This window comes from Watersipora subatra, chromosome 6 (genome assembly GCF_963576615.1).
Source record: "Watersipora subatra chromosome 6, tzWatSuba1.1, whole genome shotgun sequence".
Classification (NCBI taxonomy): domain Eukaryota; kingdom Metazoa; phylum Bryozoa; class Gymnolaemata; order Cheilostomatida; family Watersiporidae; genus Watersipora; species Watersipora subatra.
Genome location: NC_088713.1, coordinates 58206089 through 58225902, shown reverse-complemented (window position 1 = coordinate 58225902; position 19814 = coordinate 58206089). Strand labels below are relative to the sequence as shown.

At 37.1% G+C, this 19814-nt stretch overlaps 1 protein-coding gene across 1 annotated transcript in view; it reads right to left on the bottom strand.

Annotated features, from left to right (window-relative positions):
* Positions 1 to 19814, bottom strand: part of LOC137398528 (serine-rich adhesin for platelets-like) — a 53911-nt gene that overhangs the window by 20258 nt on the left and 13839 nt on the right. The window contains exons 4-6 of the mRNA XM_068084646.1: positions 17756 to 17908; positions 12044 to 12155; positions 270 to 459 (exon numbers count right to left, since the gene is read on the bottom strand). Of these exons, the coding sequence (XP_067940747.1) occupies positions 270 to 459; positions 12044 to 12155; positions 17756 to 17908 (455 nt within the window). The remainder of the gene's footprint in view (positions 1 to 269; positions 460 to 12043; positions 12156 to 17755; positions 17909 to 19814) is intronic.

Below are 19814 nucleotides of genomic sequence, written 5' to 3'. Positions count from 1 at the left end.
AACTCCCACCCTTGAGGTTAACAAATCAAGACCCTACCAACTGCACCATTTGACCACGGTTGGAATTCCTAAATGATTGTGTAAAGGCTGTACTTTATCAGCTTACCTGACAATCTCCCACTGCATACAAGACTACCAGGGTACCAGCATATTTTAATAGCAAGTTATTTTCTTTTGAATAAGATTTTTTGCTAAAATCTGACATTTCATAGTCTACTTCTTATTTAAGTCAATTTAAAATAATAATTTGTTGTGCAAAGATGAGTTACCTCAGAACTGCTATCGGTATATCCACAACCTTGACATTCCAAGTGGAGACGGTTCATGGGAGAAAGCAAAGAGTTGGGATTTATTTGTGACCCATCAGTTCTGTCTCTTAGCTTAGTGTCTGACTCGTCATGCTCATTGTACTGGGTGGCTGAAAATACCTCCTCCTCCGATGAACCAGCATCACTAGGGCTATAAAAGTACATTTTAAAGACATTTAAGAAAACACATAAAATTGAAATTGTCCGCTTTCAATTCTAAGCTACGGTTTTAGCTTGCACATTTTCTACTAGTTTATGAAATATTTTTTCTAATATTAAAAGAATCAGTATTTTTAGTTATCTGCTAATTTTTATTGCATCTACTCATAAAGGGACCAAGAGAAGACAATTTAGTTTTTTTTTCTACAGTCAAAATAATGATGGAAGCATCCATGGTTTACTGGTTAGGACGCTGACTAACGATCAATAATCAGTGGTACGAGTTCCATAAGAACCACTGGTTGTGATAGAAAGAGCATCCAACCATAATTGCTCCTGCGCCAAATCTGATCGGGGTTGTCGCAACTAAACCGGCTTCCCTGTCTGTGCTACAGCGTAGTTGAAGAGAGTGGCTAAAAGCTCTGCAGGACTAAAAACTTGACAAAGGGTGGTAAACCTCCTCTGTGAACCAACAGACAGCTGGCTATAGATAGTGTTGCAATAGAAACACCCAACAGAAAACAACGGCAAACCCCTTTTGAAACCTGCCAAGAGTAGCCATGGTTATAAGAAGTGGGAGAGAATCATGATAGCCTATGTCCTCATAGAATATGGTACTCAGAAGGAGAGTAGGTAAAGATGCCCTCATTCTTTAGTTCTAGTGCAAGGTTAGTAATTTTACTAGCAGAATTTACATGTACGCTAAAGAAGATGCTGACAACCTTGGAAAGCGCTTGATTAGAATGTTGCTACGCAGCAGGTTTGATTAATCTTTGTGTGACAGTCTGTCATGCTGAAAGGCTCCATTCCACTGGTATGACTGCCCATTTAGCTACACCACTAATTATGTGATATAAATTGAGTACGGTATGACTTACAGAATCAATATATTAATTTTTTGCCTATTTTTATGTTTAATGCAACGCCTTTTAATCAGCTATGCATCCATATCTCTCTCTCTCTCTCTCGCTCTCTCTACCTCTCTCTACCTCTCTCTACCTCTCTCTACCTCTCTCTACCTCTCTCTACCTCTCTCTACCTCTCTCTACCTCTCTCTACCTCTCTCTACCTCTCTCTACCTCTCTCTACCTCTCTCTACCTCTCTCTACCTCTCTCTACCTCTCTCTACCTCTCTCTACCTCTCTCTACCTCTCTCTACCTCTCTCTACCTCTCTCTACCTCTCTCTACCTCTCTCTACCTCTCTCTACCTCTCTCTACCTCTCTCTACCTCTCTCTACCTCTCTCTACCTCTCTCTACCTCTCTCTACCTCTCTCTACCTCTCTCTACCTCTCTCTACCTCTCTCTACCTTTCTCTACCTCTCTCTACCTCTCTCTACCTCTCTCTACCTCTCTCTACCTCTCTCTACCTCTCTCTACCTCTCACTTCCTCTCTGTTTCCCTCTCTGTCTCCCCCTCTTTCTCTATCTGTCTTCATCCCTCCCTCCCACCCTCCCTCTCTCTCCCGTTTTCCTCCTCTCTTTACCTCTCTCCTTCTCTCTCCCCTCTCTCTCTCTTCCTCTCTCCCTCTCTCTTTCTCCCTCTCTCATTCTCTCTCTCTCTCTCTTTCCCTCTCTCTCTCCCTTTCTCTCTCATCTCTCTCTCTCTCTCTCTCTCTCTCTCTCTCTCTCTCTCTCTCTCTCTCCCTCTGCCCTCTCTCTACCTCTCTCTACCTCTCTCTACCTCTCTCTACCTCTCTCTACCTCTCTCTACCTCTCTCTACCTCTCTCTACCTCTCTCTACCTCTCACTTCCTCTCTGTTTCCCTCTCTGTCTCCCCCTCTTTCTCTATCTGTCTTCATCCCTCCCTCCCACCCTCCCTCTCTCTCCCGTTTTCCTCCTCTCTTTACCTCTCTCCTTCTCTCTCCCCTCTCTCTCTCTTCCTCTCTCCCTCTCTCTTTCTCCCTCTCTCATTCTCTCTCTCTCTCTCTCTCTTTCCCTCTCTCTCTCTCTCTCTCTCTCTCTCTCTCTCTCCCTCTGCCCTCTCTCACCCTCTCTCTCCCTCTCTCTCCCTCTCTCTCTCCTTCTATCCCTCGCTCCCTTCCTTCTCTCCCTTTCACTTTTTCTCTTTTGCAGTTGGTTGCTTTGACAATGAGAATTTAGGATTTGTTGCTGACTTCAATGTAGTTCTATTTTCTGATTTTGTTTGCCATCTTATAGTGTTTAGTTTTCTCAACTAGGTGTTACACTTAGCTACATCTTTGTATCTCAGCCAGGGTCTGCCTTGAGTTTCTTTTGGTGCATAGAATTGTGAATATAATAGTTTTCTTGGTAATCGGGCACGATCTGTTAGCACTCATGAGGCATGTTTCTGGCCGGAAAAGTTTGCGCTATGGTGCGGAATGAAGAGTGAGAATTCTACCTCAAAATATATAGAATGAATTATAAGTATGTTACTTGATAAAGATCGCTTGATAATGACTGCATTGGAGTCAAAAGAACTTCGGTGATGCCAGATCGATATTGCAGCACTCTGCAAATCCCGTCTTAGATACTCAGAGAGTAACTAGGTGGACAGTGGTTAGACATTTTCAAATGGAGTGGCAGAAGAAAATGATTAAGGAGAAAAGGGAGAAAGGCTGGTGATGGTTTTGCTGTCCGAAACGCATTCATAACAGGAATCTACTAAATGAATCTACATTCAGTTGAATACAATCATATCTCCAGAATACTCATTGTATATGTTTGAGTGAAACACTGCAGTATTGCATCAATGCGGTAGTGGATCGATGCCCTGGGGGCATTAATGAGTTTTAACAACAACTCACTAGTTGTTGTTGAAGCAGTATGGCATCATTGCAGTACTGCACCATTTCAGTAGTGCATCAAGGCAGTACTGCATCAATGCAGTAGTGCATCAACACACTAGTACATTGATGCAGTGTGACATTATTGTAGTAGTACATCAATGCAGTGTGGCATCATTGCAGTATTGCACCACTGCAGTAGTGCACCAATGCAGTAGTGCATCAATGCAGTAGTGCATTAATGTACTAGTGCTTTATGAGCATTAATACATCAGCATGCATTATTTGTTTCATACATTGAAACTACTAATAGTACTGACTACATTTTTAATATTCTGAAATAAAATTTATAGCTTACTAGGAATTGTTGGTAATATAGGAATTGTGCACAAATTTTACAGGACAAGTTGAACATGTTGAACATGTTGGACATGTTGAACATGTTGGACAGGTTGAACACGTTGAACAGTATCATTCATACAAAAAACCCTTTCTCATTTTCAATTCAATTATTTGAAACCGATCAACAGCAAAAATTAAAAACAATTAAGGTAAAACATGTCGCATGAGTTGACATTTGAACAAATTGATAGATTGTTATATTACATGATCCATGGAGCCTTAAAATGCTTTTAGATATTATAGAAACAGCGGTCAGGCATTTGGGCACTCGGGGCCATTGGATTTTAACCAACTGTCTTTCACAAACCTAAGAGAATGCAGTAGTTTTGGTCTTTATTGCTGGGCATGTCGGAACTCAACAACCAAATCGTGTAGGATCTGCTAAAAGTGGCTAATCGCACCAATAACACTGCGCTAAAGCCATAGCCTAAGATCTTAATACTTGTTTAAATGTTAGTAGGCTGCGATAACCAAAACATTCTTAATAACAAGTGCAGTCGGGCATGCTACAAATGTTTTGATTGGATTTGTTCAGGAGTTTCCAATAAAGCATATACTATGTCAGTCACATATCGCTGATACCAACACATGATTGATAGCTTCAAGTTTAAGGATATGCGTAGAGCTAAAAACCCCATTCCACACTGAATATGTTTTGGACAGTTCTTCACAAGTACATTTATAGAAGATGAGGGAATCCTAAGTAGATTTAGTATCTGCAGAGAGAGTTTATTATGTACACTTAAATATGAACTTACAAAAAATGTTAATAGAAATGTTAATAGTTAATAAAAATGTTGATGAAAAAGGTTTTGGTATGTTTCTATCATTTTAGTTGGTTTTTGATGTTTGAGGCGATTTGATTACCAGGATCTTTTAAGATTAAAATCGGCAAAACTTGATCTCGATTAAACCGCTCCAAAAAAAATACATGCGAAATGACATCACTAGTTGCTATCATTGCTATAGTTGATATCGGCTATTGTTTTCAAGTTGCAGCATTACGCGTCTCTATTCTGTCGGCCTCTTTGCAACTATAGACGTCGTCATATAATCATACTTTTGCTTGGTCTGATCGTTTTAACCACATTCAAGTTTTAGTTGGTTTTTAATCTTGAAACATCCTAGCAGCCAGATCGCATTAGACATCAAAAACAATTGCAAATGATAGAATAACACCGACACTTTCGGATAAAATCTATTAAAACATTTTGCAAGTAAGTCTTATGTTATAAGCTATTTAAGTCTCTGACACTTCTCAACTGAGTCTATTAAAAGTGTATTATTTACTTCAGCTATTCGTGGCACCTCTGCATGTCAGAGTATAATATATCTGACTGACAACTTTAGCAGGTGATTAGCTGCTTGTTCTACTTTTAGATGCCGGTTTGGCAACCTGCCAATGCCGGCTAGGCTTTCATTTTGAGTTATGAAAGTGTTAAGGTTTTATTGTGATAAAGTAACAAGTCTCTACAGCTCTAATATTGTAATAATTATAATATTAGGGCTACATATTATAATATTATATATAATATTATAATAATACTATAATATTTAGCGTATTTTTTGAAAGCTAGTTTTCACTAGTCTTCCGCTATGGCTAACACATTCCAACCACAGGGTAACTACCTTATGACTGCTATATCTGTGGTTTTGTATGAAAGAAACCTATACAGTAGATGCGCCTAAAACATAAAACCTTCTATAACATAAATTCCAGATAATTTAAAGAATTTATGTGAAGTTTTTGCTTCTTACTACATGATAAAATTCCATATAACGTAAATTGTCAAGTCGGGCGAGTTCTCCAACTCGATTTGAAGGTTTATCTATCTTGCCGCACTTGCGAGAGAGAAAAACGACATGCGTATAGAGTTACATTGTATATCTATTATATATACAACTTTCGCAACATTCTAGTTTGTCGTGATAAATCGTCAGATGTGTCGACAAAACAGAAAAGAGAGTAGTTGCTCAATTACTCATAAATACAAAGGCAATCGATTGGTACAGGTTTTACAGCGTCGGCCTGCCAATCTGAATGTCAAAAGTTGGAGTATCGTAGAAAGTTGTCTTTTATCCTAGCCTTGACCCCCTGGATACGGATAGCCAAAGAATAGGTAGTATATGTATCGTTTTTATAGTACAAATATTTTTCTTGTTTGCTTTATTGTATATGTATAAAATATTTGTTATTAGTTTTACTTTGCAGAATAGACTTTGCTGTTAAGAGAAAATACGCAAGTCGTTGTAAATGAACATCAAAGAAATGTGCTCTACATCAACTTATTGTAAAAATGTAAATATCTGTAAAACCCGTGAAATTGATCAGAAAAAGGAAAAAAGTTGTTGATGCAAACCGATAATACTGAAGATACAGTACAGCCCACAAATCAAAAGAGTTAAGTCAACTTTTTCCTAAATACATGGCTAAAGGAGTGAGTTAAGAAAGATATTGGAACAGATTAGGCAATTAACATGTATTTTACTGTTCATATTATGTAATTCCCTATAACTTATACTTGTATGTTCCTGCAACAGATTATTTACATTGTAGAAGCGATTACTGAACAGAAGTTTCCATAATGTGATAGCGTTGTGACACACCCCTATGTGGCGCTGCAACGTCATCATAAAAACAGCCATAATGTGCTGACTCTATCATAATTCAGTGTCGCTGTTCGGATGCGAGACACCAATGTGATTCGCCATCATTGTGTCATGAAAACGGCATTTCCGACAAATGGTATTGCTCGTGGGCGTACACATAGGTTTGGTTTAGCTTTGACCTAATGCGTCTACTATGGGGCCATATGAAAATACGATCTGCTCTTCGGCCCAGCAAAGCGTTTGGGCAATGACGCTCCCTCTGTCGCTACATGATATCTGTATAAAAACATAGTATTAAGGTAACAGCTGCATGACTCTAGAATCCTTGAATTGGACAACAAGAGATTAAACATATAAGAGAAAGGAAAGTGTGAGTGTATGACGGGAGTTGACAACAGTAGCAACCCAAAAGGTCCGATTTCTGGCAGATTTTTCTTCAGACAGATGTCAATTATAAAGTAATGATAGCTTTACTAACTATATATGCAGTAACTATTAACAGATCATTTGGCTGTTGGGTACCTCACATAAGCATTGGCAACATCTGCCTACACTTGACATAGCCAACTTCTGCCAACACTTGGCATAGGTAAATGCTGCCTACACTTGACATAGGCAATTGCTGCCTACACTTGACATAGGCAATTGCTGCCTACACTTGACATAGGCAATTGCTGCCTACACTTGACATAGGCAATTGCTGCCTACACTTGACATAGGCAATTGCTGCCTACACTTGACATAGGCAACTTCTGCCTACACTTGACATAGGCAATTGCTGCCTACACTTGACAGGCAATTGCTGCCTACACTTGATGTAGGCAATTGCTGCCTACACTTGACAGGCAATTGCTGCCTACACTTGACATAAGCAATTGCTGCCTATACTTGACATAAGCAATTGCTGCCTATACTTGATATAAATAAACCCTACCTACTAATAGTATGGACAACCTCTACCTGCCCTTGGTAAGGACAACTTCTACCTGCCCTTGGTAAGGACAACTTCCATCTGTCATTGGTACAGACAACTTCTACCTGACTTTAGTACAAACAACTTTTATCTGCCCTTGGTACAGACGAATTCTATTTGCTCTTGGTACATAAAACTTCTATCTGCTTTTGATACAGACAATTTTTACCTGCCCTTGGTACAGAAAATTTTTACCTGCCTTTAGTACAGTCAACTTCAACCTGCCCTTGGTATAAAAAATTATTACCCACCTTTGATATAGGCAACTGCTACCTACTATAAGAATGAACAACTATTAATCTTCTTCGTGGAGACTTAGCAAGTATAGCTCGTCTCAAGCTTGCAAGCTCTGTGGTAGTACAAGCCTGTTCACTGTTTTCATTTGATATTATTTATAATCAAATGAAGAAATTTTAAGTAGCCAAAGAAATGATAGAAACAATGAATCCACATTTTTGTGACAAGCTTTCCTAACTTCTACAATAAGAATGATAATAATGATAATAATAATAGAGGACTGAAAAATGTGGAGGAAACCATCTGGACTGAGGAATACGGATTATCTTACTACGATAAATGTGAAGACAAAGGACTCAACAAATATCTGAAGAGTTTTGAGAAGGAAGAGGCCAAGCAAGAGTATAAAGACGCCAAGGCAGAAAAGGCAGAAAAGAAACAACAGGAACTAAAGAACAAAGTACTGCATGGACAATACACCAAAGTCGCAGACAAAACAGACACAAAGAAAACATACAAATGGCTAAAAAAATTGATTTATGAGGAAGGAAACAGAAGGATTACTCACTGCGGGACAGAATCAGGCACTACCAACAAGATGAAAAAAAGTTCATATAGAGAAACAAATAGGAACATCATTGTGCAGAATGTGTAACAGAAAATAAGCGACAGTCTTTCATATACTCAGTGAGTGTTCAAAAATGGTACAGACCGAGTATAAGAAATGACATGACAAGGTTGCATAACTGATTCATTGGAATCTGTGCAAGCGGTATGGATTAGATCACAAGAAGAATTGGTAGGAGCATCAGGCAGAGAGTGTGACAGAAAACGATGAAGTAAAGATACTGGGGGACTTTTTTGTACAAACTTACCAAATCATGCCAGCCCGCAGACCAGACATCGTTGCGCCAGATAAAGAGATCGATCGCACATGGATCATCTACATAGCCGTGCCAGAAAATGCAAAGATAACAGGAAAAGAGAAAGTGGGGAGGTATCAAGACTTAGAAAGAGAGATAAGAAGAATATGAAAAACATCAGCGACAGTAGTACCAATCATCGTGGGAGCACTGGGAGCAGTGGCAAACCTAAATGAGCAAATGCAGCTGCTGAGCATAGAGAAGAAGATAGAGCGCAATTCTCTGCCCTACTAGGATCAGCGAGAATACTGAGAAAGGTGTTAGATATCCTAGGTTAGGGGATCTACCTCAATACCAACGTACCACCAACTGAAGAGCTGAGGAAATGAACAAGGACAATAATAATAATCATAATATTAGCAATAATAATAATTATTATTATTACTATAATGTTAATAATAAAAGGCCCTACACTTTTTTTAATTTATATTAACGATTTACCAAACATTTTAACAGTTTTTACTCCCATTTTGTATGCCGATGATACAAACTTATTTTTAGAATCTAAAGACTTAGATGAGCAAATTTCTGCAGTAAATAATGAACTGAATGAAATCCAAAAATGGTGTACTATGAACAAACTAACATTAAATGTAGACAAAACAAACTTTATGATATTAAAAAACAATTAAAATAAATATGATTTCCCGAGGACCGCTTTCACTTTGCATGGTAAAATTTTAAACCAAGTCGAAAGTGTAAAATTTCTGGGTGTTCACATTGATACAAATTTATCATGGAAGGTTCACATAGAAAAACTTTTTAATTGTGTTAGACCTTTGTTAGGACTCTTATATAAATGCTCAAAGTATTTACCCCACAAAATTTTGGTTTTAATTTACAACGCATTTATTCATTCTAAATTCACTTACTGTATTGAGGCATGGGGGAACGCCCCAGGTAAATACTTAAACAAACTTCAACTTCTACAAAAACGAGTTCCCAGGATTTTACATAAAAAACCTAAATTAGAACACACCCGCCCACTTTTTCAAAAATCTTCAATACTGACTGTGAACAAACTCTATAAATTTCGAACTCTCATCGCGTCTCATCAATTATTCTACAGCCTTAAATCACATCGCATTCATCACTATCCCACTCGCTGCTCTTCCTTAAATCTAAAGCTACCTCCCTCTAAATCTGCTTCGGGTCATCGCAGAATGTCATACCAGCAGTCAGCACAATGGAACGCTCTGCCTGATGAACTGCGTAGGGTTGTGAGTGGGCCCACTTTTAGACGTGCCCTCAAGCTGTACCTGTTGAGCGGTGACTAAATAGTTTCTGGCTGCTTGCTGTTAACTTGTGGCCCAGCGCCTTAACTAGCAATGCTACTGCGCAGTGTGGGCCTCATCATTATTTCTTTTCTTTTTCTTTTTTTTCTGTTTTCATATTTTTTGATGAAATAAAACAAACAAACAAACAAAAATGTGAATAGTTATAAGAAACTTGTAGAATCTGCAACAAAAACTTGGATGGAGTGATCTATTTAACACAAGAGTTCCAGCTATTTGGAAGAAAGGAGTATGTGGCAAGAAGACACAATGATGTGCTAAAACTTATTATGACTGTCTTAGCCAAAGAAAAAAATTTGCTGAGTCATTACTAATGCTGGTACGAGTTGAGAGTAGAAAAGCACGATGTTGGAAAATGAAGGAACAGAGTTGTGTTGGGACATTAAATACCGGATGAGAAAGGAGGCAACCACATGCCCAGGTGTGACAAGAACCAGAAGCTGACCCAGATAATAGATACGGCGCAACCCAATGACTAAAACACAGAAGAGAGGATCATGGACATACAGCAAAGATACCAGTACCTAGCTTACAAAACTTGTGAGTGAAGGTCAAGCTTCAAGATGGAAATAATCACCCCAGTGGTTGTAGGGGGGAGGGGCATGGATAAAAGAGCATCCAAGATGAAGAAACCAATAAAGAAAGTATTGGGTGCTGATGAGAAACTATTAGATAAGGTGTGGAGAGAGATGCTAATACTTAGCAGAGAGTGAGAGTACAGTGAGGAAGGTGCTGTCAAGCATCATCACAGCATGCTAAGGAGTATGAAGATGTCAGCAAACGTTGATGGCACACTAAGATTATTAAAAGATGAGGAAGTAACAAAACTTAGTGATTGAAGTTGTCAATAGAATGTGGAACACAAGAGCTGCAATACAATAGTGATGGGTGCGCCTAAAGCTATATATTTTCAGAATGACTGGATGGCCGAACTCCACATTGACTAGAAGACACTAGAAAACATTTAACAAACTGTTCTTAAATGTTTGTTAAAGGTGTTAAACTTTTGCTTATGTTCGTTCCTTAAAATTCTTCAAAATCTAAAAATATTTTAAAAAAAGGTTTTGTCCAACAAGATTCAGTGATTTTGAATGGATAGCATTGTTACATCCAACCAAAACCAGTAAAGTGCCTCAATAACAATGTAAAATTAATATTTACTATAATAAGCGCCATGTTCATCCAGCTGTCCTAAGCCACGCTAAGAGTGTTGGAAAATTAATCTTCACTGCTCGGATATCAAACCAAGATATACAGATTTTCAGCCAATCACACTAATATCTGCACCACCCGACCATCTTTGCATATCTAAGAATGATTGTGCAAATAATTTTTATAAATTATGGTCTCTCATGGTGAACATAAATGCTGGAGTCATCCATATATATAAATGTCAAAGTTGGTGTGTCTGTCCTTTGGTATGTCCAGCTATAGCTATTAGATTCTTGGAATGAAGATTCTGTATCACAGAATATTTGATCTCGGAACCTTTCGTTCCCCACATGATATGCTGATCCATTTCGATATTGATGAAATCATTGGGCAACACATGTCCTTATGTCGTCCGAGTGATAGATGTCATTATATGGGTGAAAATCTGCTACCGCTTTCTGTTATGGCGCAAATACATTCCATGTATTAGTAATAACTAACTTAAATTAGCCAATGGCAATGTGCCGGGCTAATGGCAAGTGGCGTTGTTAATAATTTGGGTTTAGAAGTGTGGCACTGTTATCACTGCTTATAAGCTAATTTTTAATACTTGTGCAATGCCGGGCATTTCGCTAATCTATATGTACATGTATATATAAATCTCAAAGTTTTTTATTGCCGTTTGATGTCTGTCCAATTATAGCGGTTAAAATCTAGCAATGGAAAATCTGTATCACCAAAGATCTGATCTCAGAACCTCCTGTTCACGAAGCAACAAGCTTACACACTAACCTACACAAGATTTACCAGATTCATTTGGAGATAAGAATCATTATATGGGTTAAAATACCAAAGTTTAGTTGGGTTTAGTAGCATTGCACAACTTTGTGCTATGCTCAACATCACTAAACCTTGATCTCATGGTTCTTATTAGTAAGTTTAGCAGTATGATACGAGCTTACTCAAATTAGCCCTTGGCCACTACATTACCTGCAAATGTTTATAAGCTGTTTTTTATACCAGTGCAACAGTGGAAATTCAAGTAGTAATCATATAGATAATAACAATGATACCTTCATAATATTCACATGGCTTTTCTAGAACAATTATATTTTTAAAATCTTTTAAAAATTCATCAACCAGCTATGCATTTATTGGTGCACCTTTCAGGGAACCTAGTAAAGCACTCATTTGTAACTTTCTGTTTACTATGGATGACTACCTATTACTGAAATCTACCTTCTATGAGCATCCATGCTACAAGCCTTATCATCTCTCTGTTGCTGCTCTCTCGTGCCACTCTGTTGAATCATGTCTCCTTCCTCAACGCCTGGAGTCAAAAAACCCGGACCTAAAAAAAACATAAATTCTAACATACAATAAGACTTTTGGAGGCACCTGGGCAACGCCTACACTTTTACAGTTTGTCACTAATTGGCACAGTTTTAGAGCTTATTCATCATTCACACATTCTGTTTGGCAAAACTTGTGCAAACTCCAGGCTGTGGACAAGAAGCTCTCATCACTTAATCGCCGTAATAATAATAATTATAATCATGATAAACGAGAGAGGTACTGAGATCTACTGGGCAAGATAAACAGATGATCTACTAAGATGACAGGATTAAAATTCCTCATGATTTCATGACAGTTTTTCTTCATTTGATCTTGAGATACTAAAGGAGCGTGACTGTGCCCCTGCTTGTGGTAAAATAAGCTAACGCAATTATTTTCATTATCACCCAGAGGTTTTGACTTCTTAATAGCCTATAGCCTCTGTATCTACATCTGCATGCCTGCACCTTCTTTGCTCACTCCTTTTGCCATAATGGCAAAATGATATGGTATTAATAGACAACCACTGTTGCCTAAAAGTATATCTACAAATATGATTTATAGGTAGTTGTTGGCAGCGGATTTAAATTATATAAAAACTAGCTGTACAACCCGGCATTGCCCGGGTAATAAAAAAGTCTTCGAACAGAAAATAGATTTGTATTGAACATATAACAAAATTTACCATTCCACCTAAAATCAACTGTAAAGGTTTTCAAATTTTGTCAAACTGCTTTTAAACTTCATATCACACGATAAATGTTTTATACAGGTCAAATAAATTAAATAAATAAAACGACTATAAAAAGGTTTGGATGTAAATGTGAAATAATAGCAAGTATTAGCTAAATTGAGTCTGTTTGGCTACGATTAAAATATGAGATGATTCGGTAATGACACAATTATTATGAACTGAGAAAACCAAATAAAAACCCTGAATATGTTGAATTAATAACAATTGTTGCATAGAAGTGGGTGTTTAAAAGTTACGGCTCCACCAGAGTATATCCATCAAAAATTTGAATTCAACAATACTACTGTATTATCTTTCCATACTGGGAGATGAGAATGGGATACTGGAATCTCTCCAAAAAGGAGATATTGTACCTTGTCTGACCGAAAAAGAGAGAATGTCAAGACATTTCTCATGAATACAGTATACTTGTCGGCATGAGAAAAAATGGCCTTGACCCCAGATATAGTAATCGAACCTTACAAAAACATTTCTTAACAGGGGCACCGTAATGTGTAGTTGCATTAGTAAAATAATCAGCATGCGCTATAGCTATAGCCGGAGCGACATACATACGGACAGGCACGACAACTTTAAGAAATTTATATATAGACAGAGGCATTTTAATGTGTGGGCGCGATGCTAAAATAATAGCTATAGATGGACCAACAAAACCTCTAATACAGAAATACACCTACAACCAACTTTGAGAAATACATAGATGTCGAGTTCTATTATTAAGCTAATCTCCTGAGTGCCATATTGGGTATCAAGTTAGGGTTTTCATTATTTGCCAAAAAATTGATTTTTACTATTTTGCGTCAGTAAACAAACTGTTTTATTATAAAAGGTTTATGTCTTTTATTTAAAGTTTTTAAAAAGTGGCAAATCTTGGAGAAGGGGAATTAGACCGTGAAAACGTAATAATGTTGTAGTCTTCTTTTACGCTGTTTTAGATTGATTATTTTTGCCTACTAGTAGTGTGATCTCTATGTCTATCAGTAGTGCAGGAAGAGTCGTTCGTTTTAGAGCTATTAGTTATCTAAAACTTTATTAGGATATTAGCTTTACCGACTTAAGTGGTGTTAGGTCAAATAATACAAAGAATCAATGTGACAATAGAATATCTTTGCAATGAAAAATCTGATTAAATTTAGATTCAGATAAGACGAGTCTGCGAGACGCTTATGCAGGGAAATCAGCTACAGCAGATCATTGTACGAACATTTCTATTTTCTAAATATAAATATATATATAAGTTTATATTATATATTTATATTTAGAAAATATACATAATATAAATATATATATTATTAATTTATATATATAATTTATATATATAAATTATATATAATTTATATAAATATATTTTTCTGTGGAAATGTAAACATATTTATGTATATAGTTTATATGTATATAAACTATATATTAAATTATAAATATAAATATATAAGTTATATATAATTTATTATAATATATTGTATATAAATTTTATATATATACTTTTTTATGTTGTAATGTGGGGCAGATAACATCATAGTTATTTCTACCTGCAAACTATACGTTCATACAGATATATGCCATAAATCGCAGAGTTGGCTTTACTATCGCTAAACTGCATATTCATGTGGGGATGTACTGGAGATCACAGCATAGCTATCCTATTGTAAACTGTACATTTATATGAGAATGTACAGGTGATCATGATATAGCCATTATTCTCTGTAAACCGTACAATTATATGACCACAACATTATTATTCTTGACTGTAAGTAGTGCATTTATATAACAACATGCAGGAGATAACAAAATACAAGTAGCTAGTCATATCTGTGAACTAAATGTATATACATAAGGAATGTAGAACAGCTCAGAATAAAGCCATTCCTATCTTTGAACTGTACATAAGCAGGTGCATCACAGTGTACAGAAAATCACAGGATAGCTGATACCATCTGTGAACTATACCTATATATCTAACAATGTACAGAAAACCCCAAAATCATGTACAATATATGTCAATATACAGAAGATCATAATGTAGCTGTTACTATCTGAAAACTGTACATACTGTAAAACCCCTGATTGAACTCCACCTTTATTTGAATGCCACTTCCAGTGTGATGGCATGAGAGTGTCATGGCGTTCAATTAGAGGTTTTACAGTATATAGTTGAGTAGAAAGTGCATCATATTAACCGTTCATTCATTCTGTTTGTAGTCCAATGAACAGAACAAGAAACAGAAAGTTTTTTTTACAAAAAGAAAGGCTCACCAAACTTAGCCTCTGAAACAAACAAACGTTTAAAGTACGATAACGAAACGTATAAGATCTCTGCTAGCAAATGTTAGGCTTTTGGGTTGTGTAATAATTAATCCAGACAGACAGTCATCTTACTGAAAGATTAGCTCATTTTTTAACCGCAGGTTTATGACCAATTACATAAAGTAACCCGCTCGCAACCACATATGTGCACAATGTTAAATCTGGGCTCGTCACAAGTTTTTTATTGATAATTTCGCTTTTTAAGGTTATTTTCTCAGCAAAGATTTATCAAAATAGTTCATTGGTAAAGCAATTATACGTAATTAAGGGGGTTAAAAGTTCAAACACTGTTTGACCTATTTTCTATGTAAAAATGATTTAAGTTCTTTCAGTCAAGATTAGAATAATGGACAAGATCAATAAAACATCTGCACCTCCATCATTTGATGAAGCTTTATGTGAAATGCAGCAGCTTTTCCATCTGCTAATTTTTCTGCAGCAAATAAAATCACCTTTTTATTGTATAAGTTTGAGCAATATGACACACACTGAAGTTATCAATGTCATCACTTACGCTAATTTTTTGAAAAGTACGTATAGAGTTTTAATGTTGAAAACAGTTCAGAAAAAGAACACTGGGTACGGTATCTACTATAAAAGTTTTTCAACGGATTTTTGTTAAAGAACAAAAGTCTGAAAAAAAGAAAGCTATAACCCCTGGCTAAAAGATTTCATGACCAAAAAAATTTTCCAAATCGTCCTTCCCAACATTAAATGAACATAAAAATTTTCACAACTTTGTCTACTCAATACTGGAGTGTTCATATAGTTCCTTTGACACTGAAAGATCATTACCTGATGTCACTTGAGTATTGTTAGTATGTAACCCAGATCACCACAACAGATAACAAGTACAGATCGCCAGTACAGATTTTCACAGATATCTATTCCAAAACTTGTGTACTACCGATTACATGTTCCAACTTATCAAGCTTCCACCGATCACATCACAAAATCTTTGAACATACCGCCTTATCCTAGACTTGTCTATTCTGCATTTGTGTTACAAGCTTCAAAGTTTTGTGTAAACTCTGCCCAGAACATTTGTGTTTATCTTTCAATGCATATGACAAACACCGTTAGCTATTCTATGGCACCAACATACTAGATCCGTCATCGCACGTTTCAGTTTACGAACTTTCTGTTACTACAAACTTTCAACTCACTATCTTGACTCCCCTGCAATATTAATAGATTGCTAACTTCTAAAACACTTTTGTTCAACTCACCTAATAATTCATGATTTCTGTCTTTGTAATTTTTGCTTTAAGATGTAACGAAAACATCATTTTTGGATGATCACCTGTGCCAATATAAAGTTACGCATACTACGAAACTAAAAATATTTAATGTGGCTAATTAATGTGGTTTAATTTAGGACAATTTTAAAAGGCACAAGCTACTATCAACTTTAAATGAGTGACATGAAAAAAATAAAGTTAGTTCTACATAGAGTTATTTCTACATAAATTTATTTCTACATATAATTATTTATACATAGAGGTATTTCTACATAGAGTTATTATTAAACATTTTGCTTTTAAAAGCCTCAGTTTGTTTTCTATTGTGAGAAAAACCTAATTTTTATGTTAACTATTTTCCTAAGAAACCGAAAGCTTGCGGCTCTTTCAATTGTGGTCATACCAAAAAAGGAACTGCCAACACCGACAGATGGAATTTATAATCCAAAGGACAAAGTGTTGTTCATTTGTGTATTTCTAATGCACTAATCAGTTCTTTCGCCTTTTTCACTGCCTCCAATCAATACATCCACAGTAGGTCAGCTAGTAGGTCAGCTAGTAGATCAGTTTGTAGGTCATCTAGTAGATCAGCTAGTAGCTCAGCTAGTAGGTCAGCTATTAGATCAGCTAGTAGGTCAGCTAGTAGGTCAGCTAGTAGATCAGCTAATAGGCCAGCTAATAGGTCAGCTAGTTGGTCAGCTAGTAGGTCAGCTAGTAGGTCAGCTAGTAGGTCAGCTAGTAGGTCAGCTAGTAGATCAGCTAGTAGATCAGCTAGTAGGTGAGCTAGTAGGTCAGCTAGTAGATCAGCTAGTAGGTCAGCTAATAGGTCAGCTAGTAAATCAGCTAGTAGGTCAGCTAGTAGATCAGCTAGTAGGTCAGCTAGTAGGTCAGCTAGTAGATCAGCTAGTAGATCAGCTAGTAGGTCAGCTAGTAGATCAGCTAATAGGCCAGCTAGTAGGTCAGCTAGTAGGTCAGCTAGTAGGTCAGCTAGTAGATCAGCTAATAGGCCAGCTAGCAGGTCAGCTAGTAGGTCAGCTAGTAGGTCAGCTAGTAGGTCAGCTAGTAGGTCAGCTAGTAAGTCAGCTAGTAGATCAGCTGGTAGATCAGCTAGTAGGTGAGCTAGTAGGTCTGCTAGTAGATCAGCCAGTAGGTCAGCTAGTAGGTCAGCTAGTAGGTCAGCTAATAGGTCAGCTAGTAGGTCAGCTAGTAGGTCAGCTAGTAGATCAGCTAATAGATCAGCTAGCAGGTCAGCTAATAGGTAAGCTAGTAGGTCAGCTAGTATGTCAGCCTATATACATAGTTCTCTAAGACTCTCACTTGCTCCTCCAGCCCATGAGCCATAGGAACGAGACCTAGACTGGGTGCCAGTCTCGGAACACGAAGTCAGAGTAAGCATCACTCCTGAGTCTACTGACGAGATGGTCCTAAGGCCATAGTTGGTGTTGGCAGATGCATCCATACCAGAGAGACCTGCAGAAATAAGCTTTCATTGATAGAATTGTGACTACGAGAAATATTTTTTCTTTACTGTTACCTGAAGCAGCAAGTTGCTTTCAACTATTAAAGATTATCTTTCACAGTTTTAGCGAATTTTATCCAAAATCATCGATATTTTTCTATCATTTGCGGTTGTTTTTGATGTTTGAAGTGATCTGACTTCCAGAATGTTTCAAGATTAAAATTGACAAAATCTGGTCAGGGTTAAACACTCGGATTCAAACGAGTGTAGCTATTACACCTATTCATTCTTTTTGACTTCATCACCCTGTTTGCACATGCGCTCGTCCACGAAAATGCCGCCATATTTGTAGAAAACGATCGTCATTTTCTTGATAATTAGTGATTTTCGGTGTTGCTTTGATAACAAAATAAAAAATTTGCAAACAAAAGCATTGTTTGCAATAATTAATTGCAGAAGCTTTGTGTTCTTAACGATAAAATGGGTCCATAAAGATGGCAGACAACAATAGAGTGACGTCACGCAAAACAGAAGGATAGTTGCAAAGAGACCGACAGATTAAAAACACGTAACGCTGCAGTTTGAAGTCATCAAACAATATTCATATCCAGTGAGACAAGCAGCCGAGCAACTAGTGACATCACTTCAGCATGTATGTTTTGTCTGAGTGTTTTAACCGCAATCGTGTTTTATCGATTTGAGTCTTGAAACATCCTGGCAGTCAGATCACTTCAAGCATGAAAAAAAATCACACATGGGAGAAAATTATCACTGCTTACGGATAAAATTTACTAAATTTTTGGGTAAGTTTATCCTTAACTAGGATGCCTTCAGCTACGTACTATGATACACATTGACAAATTCTGCGTGTTCGATAATGCATAACAGTAACATATATAAGACTAAATATTATTCAAACTAGTGGTTTCTGTTTCAAGAATGCAGCGCCAAATTCTGGGAAGGCTTAGGCAAGCCTATCAACAAGGAAACATAAGTACCACTTATAAGTATGACTAAATCTCAGCGGGTATTCAGAGAGCTGAAGTCAGGTATGCAATAATCACCATATTTATTAGACTGGGCTCACACAAACCAGATTCAAATGAAGTGCATTTGAATCAGTTAGCATGAGGTCTTTTTATTCCATAAAATTTCCAAGTGTTTCCAATGCCATCTTCAAAACAGCAATGCAATGCGTTTTTCAAATCTTTGTCACTTTCATTCTGGCATAATTTATTGTCGCTGGAAGAGGAACACCAGTGCCTGTCACCATTTTTGTACCATAGAAATAGCTTTAGCGACTAACAAAGTCACACTTGTGTTACATCGCACTTGTGTTGTGTCGCACTTGTGTCGCGTCACACTTGTGTTGTGTCACACTTGTGTTGTGTCACACTTGTGTTACATGTACATCGAACTTGTGTCATGTCCCACTTGTGTCATGTCACACTTGTGTCATGCCACACTTGTGTTTTGTCACACTTGTGTTACATCGCACTTGTGTTGTGTCGCACTTGTGTCGCGTCACACTTGTGTTTTATCACATTTGTGTTTTGTCAAACTTGTGTCATATCAATTTCGTGTCATGTTGCACACGTCACACATATATATAAGCTGTATATGGAAACTTAGTATATTAGTCTCTCAAGTTGCCAGTCTTTACTATAATAAGATTCAAGTCTGTTTGTCCACCTGTCCAAAACTACACTTAAAGGTTGGGAACCATCACACGCAAATCAAACTCACATATTTAGTTTGGCAGCCAGACACCCTACCAACATCACCACTCGACCACCTTACTGCATCACCCAATAATTATATAGATATTCATTATAGGCACACGGAGCGACCAGCATATGAGTAGTATTTTCAAGATTTTTCCTGATTTGTGTCCTCGTGTTTTACATGGCAATTACA